Source organism: Panthera leo, chromosome A3, assembly GCF_018350215.1.
Source record: "Panthera leo isolate Ple1 chromosome A3, P.leo_Ple1_pat1.1, whole genome shotgun sequence".
NCBI lineage: Eukaryota > Metazoa > Chordata > Mammalia > Carnivora > Felidae > Panthera > Panthera leo.
The window spans coordinates 118,252,184-118,268,917 of NC_056681.1; the positions used below are offsets into that span (position 1 = coordinate 118,252,184).

A 16,734-nucleotide genomic window follows, 5' to 3' on the forward strand; every position below is an offset into this window, starting at 1 on the left:
CATAGTGACGGTTCTGATGGATCCGATTCCCGCTGGATTCCCCTCGGCACAGGCCTAGACACCGCCTGGTAACCCATTTCCCGCTGCCACTACCGGAAGTCCAATCCTATGTTTTTAAGCCCCTTCTTCTGACTTGCTGCAGGATGCCCCACAGTGTGCACCCATCACATTTTGATCACCCAGAGACCCCGGGATGGACATCCAGATTGCTTCCAACTCATCACCACCGCAAAAATGCCATCATGATACCATTGCATGTGTCCTTCCGGATCTATGCAAGATTGACAAAACAAAACAACATAGGCCTGGGACCAGAATGCTGGGTTAATCGACTAAGTGTTGCCAGAGTGCCATCATCCTGAACAGTTGCCGAGTCAGCACTGCACAGGACCCTAGAGCCCCACGTGCTCACCACCACCTGATATTAACCAGATTCCCAGTTTTGTGGTGGGAGAGCTCTAAAGGGCTGCTTTAATTTGCCTTTATCTGATAACTGACAAGTTCAAGCATCCTGTGTGTGGTGCTTGGTAGAGATTGCATTTTATTTTTCTCCATATAGGGAGCCGGTGTTATTTTCTCCTTATAGGGAGACTGTTATCCCAACATCATCTGCTGAACAGTCCATTCTCTCTTCCTGTTCAGTTGCATCTCCCACTTTATTATATGATAAGTTCCCATGTTCGTATAAAAGCCAATTTCTGAGTTCTCTATTCTGTCCTGCTGATCTTTTTGTCTGTGTTTGAGCTAACAGCACACTGCTTTTATTGTTCTGACTTGACAGCATGTCTTACTACTTGGAATGATAAAACTCTCCTCTTTACTCTTATTTTGGAAGGTTGATTTAGTTATTTCTGGACCCTTATTTTTCCATATAGATTTTAGAGAAAACTCATTGGGTTCCTGTAAAATTCAACTGAAATTCTGATTGAGATTTTGTTGAGTAAATGAGTTAACTGGGGGAATATTGCCATCTTTATACTTTTGAGTCAGTCCTTCCAAAAACATGAAATGTCTCTCATTTTATTTTATTTTTTTAATGTTTCTTTTTTGGGACAGAGAGAGAGATGGAGCCTGAGTGGGGGAGGGGCAGAGAGAGGGAGACAACAGAATCCAAAGCAGGCTCCAGGCTCTGAGCTGTCAGCACAGAGCCCGACGCGGGGCTCGAACTCACGGACCGCGAGATCATGACCTGAGCCGAAGTCGGACACTCAACCGACTGAGCCACCCAGGCACCCCTCTCATTTTGTTTTAAACATCTATATCCTTTATTAATTGGATAGTTTACTCCATGAAGGTCTGTGTATTCTTGCTTCAGTGAAATAGCTCACAGTTTTGTTGAACTAATTAGTTCACAGTTTTTGTTGCTCTTGCAAATGCTTTTATTTTATTCTGTTTTCTAGTTGATGATGGCTGCTGTACAGAAATGCTTGTTAAAGTTTGTCTTGAATCCAGCAACCCTGCTGAGCTTTCTTATTAGTCTTAAAACTCTGTTGCTTCCATTGGCTTTTCTGAGTAGATACAAAATGACAGTTTTATTTCTTCCTCTCAATCTTTACACTTGTTTCTTTTTCTTTCCTTAGAGCATTGGCTTGTGCTTCCAACACTACATTAACAGGAAATAGTGGTAGCTGGCACTGTTTTCTTCCCCTAACCCTCCACTGAACATATCTAGAATTTCTCCATTAAGCATACTATTTGCTGTAGGCTTTTGATATATAACTTTTAGCAAGTTGAGGACATATCCTTCTATTCCTTGTTTGCTAAGAGGTTTTTGGTAGTTTTTTTTTTTTTTTTTATTATTATAACTAGGTGTAGAACTTTATCAGATGCTTTTCTGCCGTCAGCTGAGATACAATCATGATTTTTCTCCCTCAGTCTATGAATGTTAAATTATTTTGTTGTATTTTCTTTTTATTATATGTTTATTTACTTTTGACAGATAGAGTGCTAGTGGGGAGGGGCAGAGAGTGAGGGGGACAGAGAATCCAAAGTAGGCTCCACGCTATCAGCACAAATCCCGACGTGGGGCTCAAGCAAACCATGAGATCATGACCGTAGCCAAAGTCGTTACTCAACCAACTGAGCCACCCAGGCACCCCACATTATTTTGTTGTATTTTCTGATGACAAAAATCTTGCTTGAGTTCCTGTGATAAGTCTCATCTGGTTGTGATTACTTTTTAAAAAATATACTTTCTGCTTCGTATAGTTAATATGTTGCTTAGAATTTTTACAGCCATCTCATAAGTGAAATGAGATTCTAATTTTCTTTTAACTGTCATTATTTGGTTTTGGTATCAAGGTTACACTAACTTCATAAAATGAGCTGGGTAGCTCTCCCTTTTATTCTATTTAATTTTTTTTTTAATTTAAAAGTAAAAGTATTTTTTTAAGTTTATTTATTTATTTTGAAAGAGAGCATGAGTGGGGAGGAGAGGCAGAGAGAGAGAGAGGGAGAGAGAATCTTAAGCAGGCTACATGCTCAGTACAGGGCCCAGTGCAAGGCTCAAATTCACCACCATGAGATCATGATCTGAGCTGAAACTAACAGTCAGATGTTTAGCTGCTCTTATCCTATTGTCTGAAACAACTTTTAAAAAAAATTTTTTTTTGTTTATTCATTTTTGAGAGACAGAGAGAGACAGAGCATGAGTGGGAAAGGGGCAGAGAGAGGGAGACACAGAATCCGAAGCAGGTTCCAGCCTCCGAGCTGTCAGCACAAAGCCCGACGTGGGGCTCGAACTCACGAACTGTGAGATCATGACCTGAGCTGAAGTCGGACGCTCAACTGACTGAGCCACCCAGGCGCCCCTGAAACAACTTTTTACATAATATAGAAATTAACTCTTTTTTGTAGTCTGGTAAAACTTACTTATAAAACCACGAGGACTGGTTTTCTTTTGGTGAAGAGGGGAAGAAATTTTAACTTTCATTCAATTTCTTTGGCTTCTTATTGACTGATTGAAGTGCCTGTTCCTTTTCAATACTTAGTATTATGTATTTCTTTGAATTTAGCCATTTCATTAAGGAATTCTAACACTTTAATGAACAAAATGCTCTTAGAAACGTATCTCCAAGGAAATGAGAAAAAAAACAAAAGTTCTATCCAGAAGAAATTTTCTTTAAAAAATCTAAGCATTCCTCAGCCCTGAGAACAGTGTAGAACTCTGAGAATGGCCAGTTTGCCCAAGAACAACACTTGGCCCACAAAATGGGCATGACCTTGGATCTCTGGTAAAACCCAAAGCTTCAGAGACTCTAACAGGCCAACAGTTCTGTGGCTGGACTGCAAGGCTAAGACTGATGTGAAACATCTCCAAGATCTGCACAAAAGACCCACACCTTCTAAGAGGCATAAGAACCATTCCTAGGACATGAACCTTTTTGCTGTTGAAACTCAAGATCATAAGAAACTATCATGGCACTCCTAAAGAGCAAGGTCATCTACGGGAAGTATAGCCCCTTTGCAGTCAGAGAGCGTTCTAATCTTGAGAGAACTGCCCAGAACCTCAGGACAGAAGAACATCATTTTGAAGGATAGAGCAAAAAGATGTTTTTTAGACCTAAAAGAATTGTCTTTTATCCTCCTATATTTATGTAGCTACTCTGAAGGTGTCAGACACCAATCTTCCAGTGATGAGCTAAAAGTCAACAGGGGCTCCCATCCCAAGTTCCGGAGAACAGGTTCAAAAAGCCACCCCCCAAAAAATCTACCACCACCAGGGAGCTCATTGGGCAGTCCTGAGTTTCTTGCATTCTAACCATCTGTGAGATGAGGAGTAGCCCATGGAATGAATGGTGGGCATTTCTAGGCTTTCAGGTCAATATTCTTTCTCAGAAGACATGAAGTTGTTGATAGGGCAGACTTCCAGAAGCTTCCATCTGAAATTTAATCAGGTCCATGCCAACGTCAGACTTTAGGAGAACCTGTGGAAGCCTTTACCGTATGGTAAAGGGGTATGATCTCTTTCCCTCTGTAGGAACTTACCCATCAGGGAAGGAGGGAGGTCTGACTCCAAATTTTCTGAGCCTCAGCAGGACACAAAGTAGGAGGGAAGAAAAAAGCCACACTCGCAGCTATGTGGAAACAGATCTTCTTGTGCCAAGTGCCTTTTCAGAGTTAGGTGATCTGAACACCCTCAGGGAGCTCCTCCACCTGAAGACTCCGTCCTCAGAAGGACTGCAAGGTCATGGTCAGATGAACCTGGGAGTGTCAGTCTACCGCCTCAGCACTGCATCCATAGCAGGGATGCTGATGTAGAAAGGAAAACTTCCACAGCGAAAAACAGTGTCCACAAAGCCCCAAGTGGTGAACCAGGAGAGAGTGAGACTGATGTACAAGGAGTGGTGCCTCCCAGGCCAGAAGGTGCAGAGGTCATTTCTAGTACTCCATCATCTTACAGGTTCCCTGGTGGGCATCAGAGAAGGCAGACTGGAACTCAACAAGCTGGTCTTCAAGGCAGTAGGGTTCTGCGTGGTGAAACTCATCTCCAGGGGACAGTTCAGGTCCGTGCTGTTCTTGGCTATCTCTGGGGCATGGTTCTACCTAGACGCATGTGTGGGTGGCTCTGTGGAGTGCAACTCTGTCATAGCCTTGTGCTTCATCTCCAGCAGCGAGGCCACGGATATAGCAAGGACAGCTTCTACCGCACGGGTCCAAGTGGGCTTTAGGGGGAATACAGGAAGCAGATGGGTGAAGTCCCATCTTCTCTATCATGTATTCTCTTGAAGTTGGTCTGGGATATCTACTTCTTGGGTCAGACATAGGTATGGTCCCCGGAGCTAGTGTAACTCGTGGAAGTTGGGTCTCATGGCTTCTATGTTGGCGTCTAGTGCTGATGACAGGTTCTCCTCTTCCTGGATTTTGTTTCAGCACAGCACCATCAGCCCCCACTATCACCGGCTGAGGAAGAAGCCCAGGCACAGTCCCACTTGGGTGGAATTGGCTCTCACTGAGGTGTAGCGAGGAAGTGGATGCAGAGTAGGATCGTCTTCACCTCAGAACTTGAGCCCCATCTCTCAGGAGTTGTTATTTATACTTGGAACAACGACCTCTTGGATACTGGTGGAAGTCCCTTTGAAAAAGAAGTGCTTGGCAAGCTCAGGATCCTTCTGCTTGGCTGTGGGTTCAGTGGGAGGGGACAGGAAGAGCAGCCTTCTCCCTCCGTCTCTAGGACAGTCACTCATACTTCTCTTAATGCCTCAAGTATTTCTTATTTTTTAAAGAATTTTTAAAAAATATTTACTTATATTTGAGAGAGAGTGTGTATGTAAGTGGTGGGTGGGGCAGAGAGAGAGGGAGACAGAGAATCCCAAGTGCAAAACCCAATGAGGGCTCTCATGAACCATGAGATCATGACCTAAACTGAGATCAAGAGTTGGATACTTAACAACTGAGCCACCCAGGCGCCCCCTTCTTTTCTTTTCTTTTCTTTTCTTTTCTTTTCTTTTCTTTTTCTAAAGTTTATTTATTTTCAGGAGAAAGAGAGAGTCTATGAGTAGGGGAGGGGCAGAGAAAGAAGGAGAGAGAATCCCAAGCAGGCTCCACTGTCAGCGTGCAGCCCAACTCAGGGCTCAAACCAACGAACTGTGAGATAATGACCTGAGCCAAAACCAAGAGTCAGATGCTTAATGGACTGAGCCACCCAGGTGTCCCTTCTTATTTTTAAATCTCCATTATGTGTCTAGATGCTTCCCCCACCCCTTTTCTTTGTCCTGTATTTCATTTGTACCCAACTCTCTTTTTGTTCTTAGTAAGTGTTACCGGAAGTGTGCCTCACTTATCCATCTTTTCAAGGACCAGCCTTTATTCTTTAAAAAGTATTCTATATATTTAAAAAAATGTTTATTTATAAAAAATTGTGACATAACATAAAATGTACCCTTTGAACAATTTTAAGTATACAGTTCAGTGGCGTTAAGTACATCACACTGTTGTGCAAACATGACTGCCACCCACTCACACAACGTTTGTCATCTTGCAAAATTGAAATTCTATACTCATTAAACAATAACTCCCCATTCTCCCTAATCCTAGCCCTTGACAACTGCCATTGAACTTTCTGTGTCTATGAATTTGACTCTTCTAAGTACCTCAGATGAGTGAAATCATATGATATTTGTCCTTTTGTGACTGGCTTATTTCACTTTGTGCATCCACAAGGCTCATCCATGTTGCAAGCAAGTATCAGAATTTCCTTCCTTTTTAAAGGCTGAATAATATTCCGTTGTATGTATATATAATTGTTGTTTATCTATTCATCTGTCACTGGACACTTGGGTCGTAGAAACCTTTTAGCTACTGTGAATAATGCTGCTATGAACATGGGTCTCCAAGTATCTCTTTGAGACCCTGCTTTCAATTCTTTGGGGCACATACGCAAGAGTGGAATTGCTGGATCGTGCGATAATTCTATTTTTAATTTTTTGAGGAACTACCGTACTGTTTTGCGTAGTACCTGTATCATTTTACATTCTCACCAGCAGTGTACGAGTGTTCCAATCTCTCCACATATTCGCCAACACTTGTTATTTTCTGTTCTGTAATTGCCACCCTGATGAGGGTGACTATATTATTTTTAAGTCTCTGTGTCATTAATTTTTAGCCTGATCATTTTTACTTTCTTCCCTCTCATTTCTTCACTTTTGCCCTCGTGTTCATTTTTCCAACTTCTTGAGGAGAAAGCTTGGTTGGCTTATCTTAAAGTTTTTTGTGTTTTGCTAAATGATAAGAAGAACAATGGAACGAGATGACAGTCATCATAGACGCATTTTTGCACCTGATAACACAGCCTCAAAAATATATCAAGCACAATGGACAGAAATGTAGGAACAGAGAAATTAATTATAGTTGATCTTAACACACCCCTTTCAGTAACTGATAGATTAAACAGAGATATATAAGCAGAGGTACTGAATTATAGTTAATAAACTCAAGATATTAGATAAATCCAAAAGTAAAGGACAAACAGTGAAGATCCCTGGAGAGAGTAAAAATGAGAAGAGTGCCAAGGAGAACTTTTAAATTTTACCTGGATACTTCTGTATTGTTTGGCTTTTGTAGACTGAAATTTATTTGCGTATCATTTGTATACTTCAAAGAACAATACGAGACAAAAGGCAAAAAGCAATAGTGGTTCAACTGGCTGGCTCACATTTTTCCAGCACAATAGTCAACACCTTCATGAAATCAAAATATGTAGGGAGGGGCACCTGGCTGGCCCAGTCAGAAGAGCCTGTGGCTGCCTATCTCTGGGACATGAGTTCAAGCCCCATGTTGGGTGCGGAGATTACTTAACTAAATAAACGTAAAAAATACATAGGGATTATTATCATTCCCAGGTTATAAAACTCATTTACAAAGTAGGAAATAAAAACAACGTGGGAAAATATGTGCGGTAAGTACTCAAGGAGTATATGTGGGTACCTACAAACACTTAGGGATGAAGTATATTGCCTTGCTGAACTGCAAAAGCAACTCACAGTAGGTCAGAGCACAGGTGTGCAGGTTTCAATTCTCATCTAACAAGGCTCCTTAGTAGCCAGTTTGAAAGAATATGTCAGTCAACTTTGGAAGAGTAAGAAAAGAAGGGTCATGGAGGCAAATCCGATCATGCTCACCCCAGCACTGTTCAAAAAAGATAGAACTTTGCCCAATGTTATTTGAGTATTTCTATTGATGTGAATGAAACTAACCCCCTTAGCTGGATGCTAGTTGGCAATTAATTCATTAATTTTCTCAGCTTCCCTTGTTCAGAGACCAAGCATCAAACATCTTTCTGGCTCCCAGGCAGGTCTGTCTATATGATTTGAGGATACTGATGATGTTGAAAGCAATGAGTCAGTCCCTTCAACATATGATTTCCAATGGTAAGTCAATGATGTGGATTCAGATCACATTTTGTCTTCCCAAATACCTAGGCTATAGAGAGAAACTATAGAGTGAATTATTTCCCGTCTGCGTGAACTATTCTTTAAAAACTGGTATTCTGGAGCTTACTTTAGGCTGTTGTGTTTTAGCTGGCAACGTCAAGAGCACATTTCTCATCCTGGAAAGTAAAAAGCCAGATATAATTGTTTTCCCTGATGACACAGCATATATGCCACTTCCAGATGGCCGTATGTTCTCCACAAGTTGTTTTGCTTGAATCAACTCTGGCCATTGTGATCATCAGTTTCCTTTCTCAGGGCTCACGTACATTCTGTTTAATAATCCAGTTTAAAATTTTCCTCCGGGGCACCTGGGTGGCTCAGTCAGTTGAGCATCCTACTTCGGCTTAGGTCATGATCTCGCTGTGTGTGGGTTCTCGCTCCGGGTCAGGCTCAGTGTTGACAGCTTGGAGCCTGCTTCAGACTCTGTGTCTCCCTCTCTTCTCTCTGCCCCTCCCCACCGCTTGTGCACACCTTCTCTCTCTCTCTCAAAAATAAGTAAACGTTAGAAATTATAAAATAAAATTTTCCTAGCAAGCAACTAGAAACTGATTTGAGCTCCTAGAATTTGTCTTTTTCCCCCTTTTGAATAAATTATTTACCTATCTGCAGTTATCTGACACCTCTCTTATAATTATGATCTCTCCAAGAATACTCAAGGTAGTTCTGTAAACAGCCCCTTCCTACCATATCATATGTACAACTCAAACAGAAAAGAAAGGACAAGAAAAGAGTGCAAAGGTCAAATTCTCTTAAATAACTATCAATTTACTCATTCATCCATCCATCCTCTTAAGAAACATTTGCAAATTTCCGGAAGGGTCATGCTATATAGCATTTGAAGGAAATAATACACAGTGTTCTTGCCCAGGGTTAGAAAACGGATGGAGGGAAGAGTGCATGGTAGATGATATCTACAACAGGAAGTAACTAGCAAACTAAAACAAGTCCATTACAATATCACATTTCCACCTTGGATGCCAAATGCTTGGAGAACTTCTGTTCACTCAGTCCGTAAAGGTTTACTAAACACAAACCAAGTAATTAGGGTCCTGAAGGCTGGATCTCAACTCCTCCGTAAAACTCCTCAGTAAAACTGATGTGTCTGAGATCTTGCCTGGTTTTCCTTTCCCACCACCCATAAGTGCCCTTCTGTCACTTTATACAAGCCACGACTCTTACTCATTCCTAAATTTATCATGACTTGCCCTGGACTAAAAAAAAAACCTCCAGGGCACCTGAAAAAAAGACTATCAGAAATATTGATATGGGCAAAGCCTCCTTTAATACAGGTATCATAGCCCCTTGGAAGGGCATCTAATCTTTCAGTTGTATATTGTGATGGTTAATTTTATGTGTTAACTTGATTGGGCCACGGGGTGCCCATATATTTAGTTAAACATTAATGTGGGTGTGTCCGTGAGGGTGTTTCTGGCTGAGATTAATGTCTGAATCGGTAGACTGAGTGAAGCAGCTTGCCTCCCTGATGTGGGTGAGCCTCATCAGATCATGGAAGGCCTGAGTAGAACAAAAGAGGCAGAATAAGGGAGAATTCACTCTGTCTGCCTGACTGTCTTCAAGCTGGGACATCAGTTTTCTCTTCCCTTTGGGCTCAGATTTGAACCAGAGCTTACACCATCTGCTCTCCTGGTTCTCAGGCCTTTGGACTTGGGGTAGCTATGCTATCGGCTCTCCTGATATCTAAATTGCAGACTGCAGACCTTCAGACTTCTCAGCCTCCATAGATACATGAACCAATTTCTTATAATATCTATCTATCTATCTATCTATCTATCTATCTATCTATCACTGTAAATATATATAATCTATATGTCAATAAAAATAGATACCTTAAATGAAACCATTTTCTAGAGAAACACCACTAGGATATATCTATATCTATCATCTATCTAGATGTAGATAGCATCAAAAAGAAAAACATGCTTAGATGTAAGTGATAGTTGCACAACCTGTGAGTAAACTAGAAAACAGCAAATTGCGCACTTTAAATGGGTGGGCCGTATGGTATATGAGTTATATCTCATTAAAGCTGCTAAGAAAATAGTTATTAAACTATAGAAGTATATCCCAAATGGGGGAACCAATGTAGAGCACAAACACTGCTCAGAAAGCAAAAGAAAATAGCAAATTGAAGGGAGAGCCTGGCCCACATAGGCTGTGTGGTTGGAGAGGACCCTGGATGTAGGAAGGGGTAGGAAGTGTAAAGTATATGGGCAGAGAGCAGGGAGAGGATTGGGGCCTGAAAGGGAGACCGAGTGCCCCAAAGAATTTTGTCTGTCTCAGTTTTGTCAAGGACTAGCCTTTGATGATCTCTGAAAGAAGGCCCTAGAGCCTTGAGGAGGAGAGTGTATTATGTCAGCACCTGACCTTTGTGACATAGGCACTAGATGCCAGGGAGAACTTCCCCCAGGGAATGGGGTTCCTGGCTCCCAATGGGGGTGGCAACGCCACCCCTTAGGCGAAGCCCGGTCTTCCACAGGGTTTCACCAGCTGGCCCCACTGGTATTGCTGTTTCTGGGTGTGCTCAGCCATCTCAGCCAGGACCAAGCTGAGCCAGAGGACATCGGCATTAGGGGTGACGAGGGGTCACGGAAACCGAAGTGGGCAGGAAACCAGGATGCTTGCAGAATCCTTGATTCAGGTTGAGTACAGCAAAAGCCTGTAACAGAAGACTTCCTCCTGGCTGAAGGAGCATTGAGGGCACGGCTCCAACAGAAATCTGAGTCAGAGTGAGTTTAGGGTGACAGATACTGGGGACAGAGGGGGGTGTATCCACCGTTTGGTGACTGTTCCTCTTTCTCCCAAGTTCCCTCAATTGCTGAAGTGCCTTGCAAAACAGCCTGGAGGAACCCTCATTGGTAAGAGCTCACATCACCAGAACACCCCCAATTTCTAGTCCCATCTCAGCAGCCATCCTTAAGCCCCCTCCTCCAACTCCGTTCTACCTCTCACCTCCCTTCTTCTGCTCCTCGGCTCTCACTTTCCGTGGAGCATTTTGCCAGCTCTTGTGACCCCAAGGGTGACATGGATTCAGGGTCTTAGTAAATCAGCCTTCAGAGCCAGAAATGGACCAATTCTCCCAATATCTTAGGTTCTCATTCTTTCTCTACAGGTCCCATGGGCTGTGTTCTTCCTCCCTGGCCCACCCAGATGATTACTGCTGCCCCTCAGCTCCCAAGAGGCAGCTCTGATTCTCTATCCCCATATATCCCTCGTCAATGGCTGACTGCAAAGTGAGAGGCCAAGTTTAGATCCAAGTGCCTGCCTGAACACTCGGAGAGCCTAGTGCTACAGGGCTGGGTGTCTCCTTGTCCTCAACCAACAGCAGCACCGACACCAGGCTGGAGTCACACTTGCGCACAGAAGGCCCTGATTTCTCCGCCAGGTCTGGCCTCAGAGATACTGTCCTGATTCTGCTAGGTCTCTAACCTCCGGTCTTGAGGCCCCAGTCCCTTCTGGATTCGAGGCCATGTTGCCTCAAAACAAGGACGAGGTGCTGCTACAGAACACAGCACCCCCTGGGCGCCCCCCTCAGGGCTCCTCACAACTTGTGGACTTGTCTTCTGGCAACCTGCAGCCTCTGCCTCCCCAGCCATCGCTCCCTCCCTCTCACCCACCTTGCTCCCCTCCCCCACGGTCCCACTCTCCTGGCTCCCATTTCTACAACTCTGACTCAAGTTCTGACTTTGTCCTACATCCCTACTCTTCCTCCCTCCCAAGTTCCCCCACTTTCTTTCATCAGAATTACCTCTCTCTCTCCCTCACACGCTCTTCCTCTCCCACCCACCAGCTATACCCCTCCCTTCCTCCTACTTCTTCCTCCTCTCCCACTCAGCTACAGAACGACTCTCTCCCCCACTCTCACTGTCTGTCTCCTTCCAACCCAGGGTACCACCCCAGCTCCACCGTCACTTCCCCGGCCCCCAGCCTTCCTTCTCCTGGGGTCCACGTGAAGAGGCAGACATGGCCCTGGCATCAGTACAGGGACACCGGGTCCCCTGGGGTGGTGGGGGGATGCGCGGCAAGCCAGAGGGACCCTGCAGAGTTCATGGACCCAGGAGCCCTGGCCCAGGCCCTAGTGGTCCATCTGGGGCACCGCCGCATTGCACACGACCTGCGGCTACTGCTTTTGCAGCACCTGTGGCTAGGCACAACTGGCCAGGCCCCAGTTGTGGAATATCCTATATGCCTGGTGTGTCTCAAGCCCCGCAGCCCCACGTGCCCCATCCCCAGGTACAAGACCGGACCCCGGCTGCTTGCCTTCCCCCAACTACTGCCCTGTGCGCAGGGCCAGGAATCCGGACCACTCCGCCTAGGCATTGGCTTCGGCCTCCGCCTGCCTCGGGGCCAGGCCAGGGCCTTGCACCTGTTGCCAAAAAGAAGGCCAGAGGAAGTAGGTCCACAGGGAAAGGCCGCTCAGGCCCATGGGTATCAAACCCGGGCGTCCCAGGCTCCAGCAGCTCACGTACCGGTGGCTCAGGCGCGGGCAGATCCAGCCCGGGGCCCACCCTCCCCCACCAGGAGCCTCAGATCTACACACTCTACGCGCTTTTCAGGGCCTTTACCGCAGGCACCAAAACAGGCCACTGTCTCTCTGAAGCCCAGGCCGTCCTCTGCCCGAAAGAGTCCTGCCTCTTCAGAGCCCATTCTCCGAAAGTCGCCACTCTAGTTCCGGAGACAAGGAGGCTCCCTGGAGTACCTCCTCTGAACCCCACTGCCCCCACCAGGCTCCAGAACTCAGGGAGCCCCCGAGACTCCCTGAAGGGCTGGCTGGCCGGAGGTCAGGTGTGTTCTCCAGCCTTGAACCCTGGGAGCCCCTTATGGAGTCTGCTCTCTCCTGGCTGAAGAGGACGAAGGGCACCTGAGACCCCATTCAGCCTTCAGTGTATCCAATAAAGCCTGACCCTGCAGAACTTGTGTTTGCGTCCTGCACAGCAGACACAGTGGGTAGCTGAACCTACAGGCGGCCACAACTAAAGAAGGGGAGGGGGAGAGTCAAAGGAACCAGAGCGGCCGGGGAGAGTTGTTACCATATATCTGAGGACGGCATGGGATCCATAAGGCATGAGCACCTGAGATATTCAGAGGGCTCTGCAAGGCTCTTCACACGTTTAATTCAGTTTGGTGGCACAGATAATGGCATCCCCAAAGATGAAGCCGTGGGCCCCTTCCTCGGAGTGCACATTAGTGTTGCAGGATTTTTTACCTCCATACCTGGGATTCATTGTCTCGCCGCTTCAAAGAATGAAGAGGTGGACACAAAATGAGTAGCAGGTAAAAGTTTATTAGAATTTAAGATCAGAAAGAAGAACAGTATGAAAGCTCTCTTTACAGAGAGGGGCCATTCGAAAGTGAATGTCCGTGGACTATAGGCAAGGGTCTCTCTTTTATAAGGTTCTGGTCGCTGCCCCCCACCCCCCCTCCACACACACCCATTCCCTCCCCCCTTGTTCCTTCTCAGGTTTTACCCTTATTGGCTTGATAGCTCTAGGTGCTGGGTTGTCCATTCCTGATTGGCTTGTTTCCACTGTATGAGGTGTGGTCTATGGCCATACCATTCCTTGTGGGCCATACATTTTATGGTCTACTTATTTTTAATCAGGTCTTTTGTCAAATTCCTGAGGGAAACGTGAGGGGGAGTAGATGGTGTCTGTTACATTCCTTTTTTGAAAATTATTTATTTTTTAATTTACATCAAAGTTAGTTAGCATATGGTGCAACAATGATTTCAGGAGTAGATTCCTTAACACCCCTTAGTCATTTAACCCATCTCCCCACCACAACCCCTCCAGCAACACTCTGTTTGTTCTATATATTTAAGAGTCTCTATGTTTTGTCCCCCTCCCTGTTTCTATATTATTGTTTGCTTCCCTTCCCTTATGTTCATCTGTTTTGTATCTTAAAGTCCTCATATGAGCGAAGTCATGATATTTGTCTGTCTCCAACTAATTTCGCTTAGTATAATACCCTCTAGTTCCATCCACATAGTTGTAAATGGCAAGATTTCATTCTTTTTGATTGCTGAGTAATACTCCATTGTATTACACCATACCACATCTTCTTTATCCATTCATCAGTCGATGGACATTTGGGCTCTTTCCATACTTTGGTTATTGTTGATAGTGCTGCTATAAACATGGGGGTGCATGTGTCCCTTTGAAACAGCACACCTGTATCCCTTGGATAAATACCTAGTGGTGCAATTGCTGGGTTGTAGGGTAGTTCTATTCTTAATTTTTTGAGGAACCTCCATATTGCTTTCCAGAGTGGCTGCACCAGTTTGCATTCCCACTAGCAGTGCAAAAGAGATCCTCTTTCTCCGCATCCTTGCCAACATCTGTTGTTGCCTGAGTTGTTCATGTTAGCCATTCTGACAGGTGTGAGGTGGTGTCTCATTGTGGTTTTGATTTGTATTTCCCTGATGATGAGTGATGTTGAGCATTTTTTCATGTGTCGGTTGGCCACCTGGATGTCTTCTTTGGAGAACTGTCTACTCCTGTCTTTTGCCCATTTCTTCACTGGACTATTTGTTTTTGGGTGTTGAGTTTGATAAGTTCTTTGTAGATTTTGGATACTAACCCTTTATCTGATATGTCGTTTGTAAATAACTTCTCCCATTCCTTCGATTGCCTTTTAGTTTTGCTGATTGTTTCCTTCACTGTGCAGAAGTTTTTGACTTTGATGAGGTCCCAATAGTTAATTTTTGCTTTGGTTTCCCTTGCCTTCAGAGACGTGTTGAGTAAGAAGTTGCTGCGGCCAAGGTCAAAGAGGTTTTTGCCTGCTTTCTCCTCTAGGGTTTTGATGGCTTCCTGTCTTACCTTTAGGTCTTTCATCTGTTTTGAGTTTATTTTTGTGTGTGGTGTAAGAAAGTGGTCCGGGTTCATTTTTCTGCATGCCGCTGTCTGGTTTTTCTAGCACCATTTCCTGAAGTGACTGTCTTTATTCCATTGGATATTCTTTCCTGCTTTGTCAAAGATTTGTTGGCCATATGTTTGTGGGTCCATTTCTGGGTTGTCTATTCTGTTCCATTGATCTGAGTGTCTGTTCTTGTGCCAGTACCATACTGTCTTGATAATTACAGCTTTGTAATACAGCTTGAAGTCCGCGATTGTGATGCCTCCTGCTTTGGTTTTCTTTTTCAAGATTGTTTTGGCTATTTGGGGTCTTTTCTGGTTCCATACAAATTTTAGGATTGTTTGTTCTAGCTGTGTGAAGAACGCTGGTATTATTTCGATAGGGATTGCATTGAGTATGTAGATTGCTTTGGGTAGTATCAACATTTTAACAATATTTGTTCTTCCTATCCAGGAGCATAGAATCTTTTTCCCCTTTGTGTGTGTGTGTGTGTGTGTGTGTGTGTGTGTGTGTGTGTCTTCCTCAATTTCTTTCATAAGCTTTCTATAGTTTTCAGTGTATAGATTTTTCACCTCTTTGGTTAGATTTATTCCTAGGTATTTTATGGGTTTTGGTGCAATTGTAAATTGGATCAATTCCTTGATTTCTCTTTCTATTGCTTCATTATTGGTGTATAGGAATACAACTGATTTCTGTGCATTGATTTTATATCCTGCAACTTTGCTGAATTCATGGATCAGTTCTAGCAGTTTTTTGGTGGAATCTTTTGGGTTTTCCACACAGGGTATTATGTCATCTGCAAAAAGTGAAAGTTTGACCTCCTCCTGGCTGATTTGGATGTCTTTTATTTCTTTGTGTTGTCTGATTGCTGAAGCTAAGGCTTCCAATACTATCTTGAATAACAGTGTCGAGAGTGGACATCCCTGTCTTGTTCCCGGCCTTAGGGGGAAACCTCTCAGTTTTTGTCCATTAAGGATGATATTAGTGGTGGGTCTTTCATACATGGCTTTTATGATCTTGAGGTATGATCCTTCTATTCCTACTTTCTTGAGGGTTTTTATCAAGAAAGGATACTGTATTTTGTGAAATGCTTTCTCTGCATCTATTGAGAGGGTCATGTGGTTCTTGTCCTTTCTTTTATTGATGTGATGTATCACATTGATTGTTTTGTGGATATTGAATCAGCCCTGAATCCCAGGTATAAATCCCACTTGGTCCTGATGAATAATTTTTTTAAATTTTTTTTAATATTTATTCATTTTTGAGAGAGAGAGAGACAGAGCATGAACGGGGGAGGGGCAGAGAGAGAGGGAGACACAGAATCAGAAGCAGGCTCCAGGCTCTGAGCCATCAGCCCAGAGCCTGACGTGGGGCTCGAACTCACGGACCGCGAGATCGTGACCTGAGCTGAAGTCGGACGCTCAACTGACTGAGCCACCCAGGCGCCCCGAATAATTTTTTTAATGTATTGTTGGATTGTCTGTTACATTCTTGAGAGGAATCTTAGGCCCAACGGGGTTTACTGTGGTCAGACCCTCCCAGCATTGATCCAAAATATATGTTTTTTCCCCATCCAGGGACCTCAGGTCCTAATCTTTCTCTCTCTGCCTATTTTATCCTATCTTTCCCTATCATATTAGGTTATCAAGGATTCATACTGGAGCACCTGGGTAGCTCAGTTGGTTAAGCATCCAATTTCAGCTCAGGTCATGATCTCACAGTTCATGGGTTCAAGCCCCAGATAGGGCCCTGCACTGACAGCTCAGAGCCTCAAGCCTGCTTCAGATTCTGTGTTTCCTTCTCTCTCTGCCCCTCCCCCACTAGTGCTTGCTCTCTCAAAAATAAAGCAATAAACATCACACACACACACACACACACACACACACACACACACAGATGCTTAGGCAGCCAGGGGAGCAGCAGGAGGTGT

The 16,734-nt window shown here is 44.3% G+C and overlaps 1 protein-coding gene across 2 annotated transcripts; it reads left to right on the plus strand.

Moving 5' to 3' along the window:
* Positions 1-10,333: 10,333 nt before the first annotated feature.
* PRR30 (proline rich 30) lies at positions 10,334-12,859 on the plus strand. 2 transcript variants are annotated; one of them, XM_042930278.1, is made up of 3 exons: positions 10,334-10,678; positions 10,756-10,807; positions 11,062-12,859. In XM_042930278.1, exon 3 carries the CDS (start codon positions 11,419-11,421, stop codon positions 12,616-12,618), a length of 1,200 nt encoding a protein of 399 aa, XP_042786212.1. In that variant the 5' UTR covers positions 10,334-10,678; positions 10,756-10,807; positions 11,062-11,418; the 3' UTR covers positions 12,619-12,859. The 2 variants fall into 2 exon arrangements, with proteins under 2 accessions (XP_042786212.1, XP_042786213.1); XM_042930279.1 differs by lacking the exon at positions 10,756-10,807.
* Positions 12,860-16,734: the final 3,875 nt, after the last annotated feature.

Excerpts from the sequence above, each read along its gene's own strand:
- PRR30 (XM_042930278.1), top strand. The coding sequence starts at position 11,419 with ATGTTGCCTCAAAACAAGGACGAGGTGCTGCTACAGAACACAGCACCC.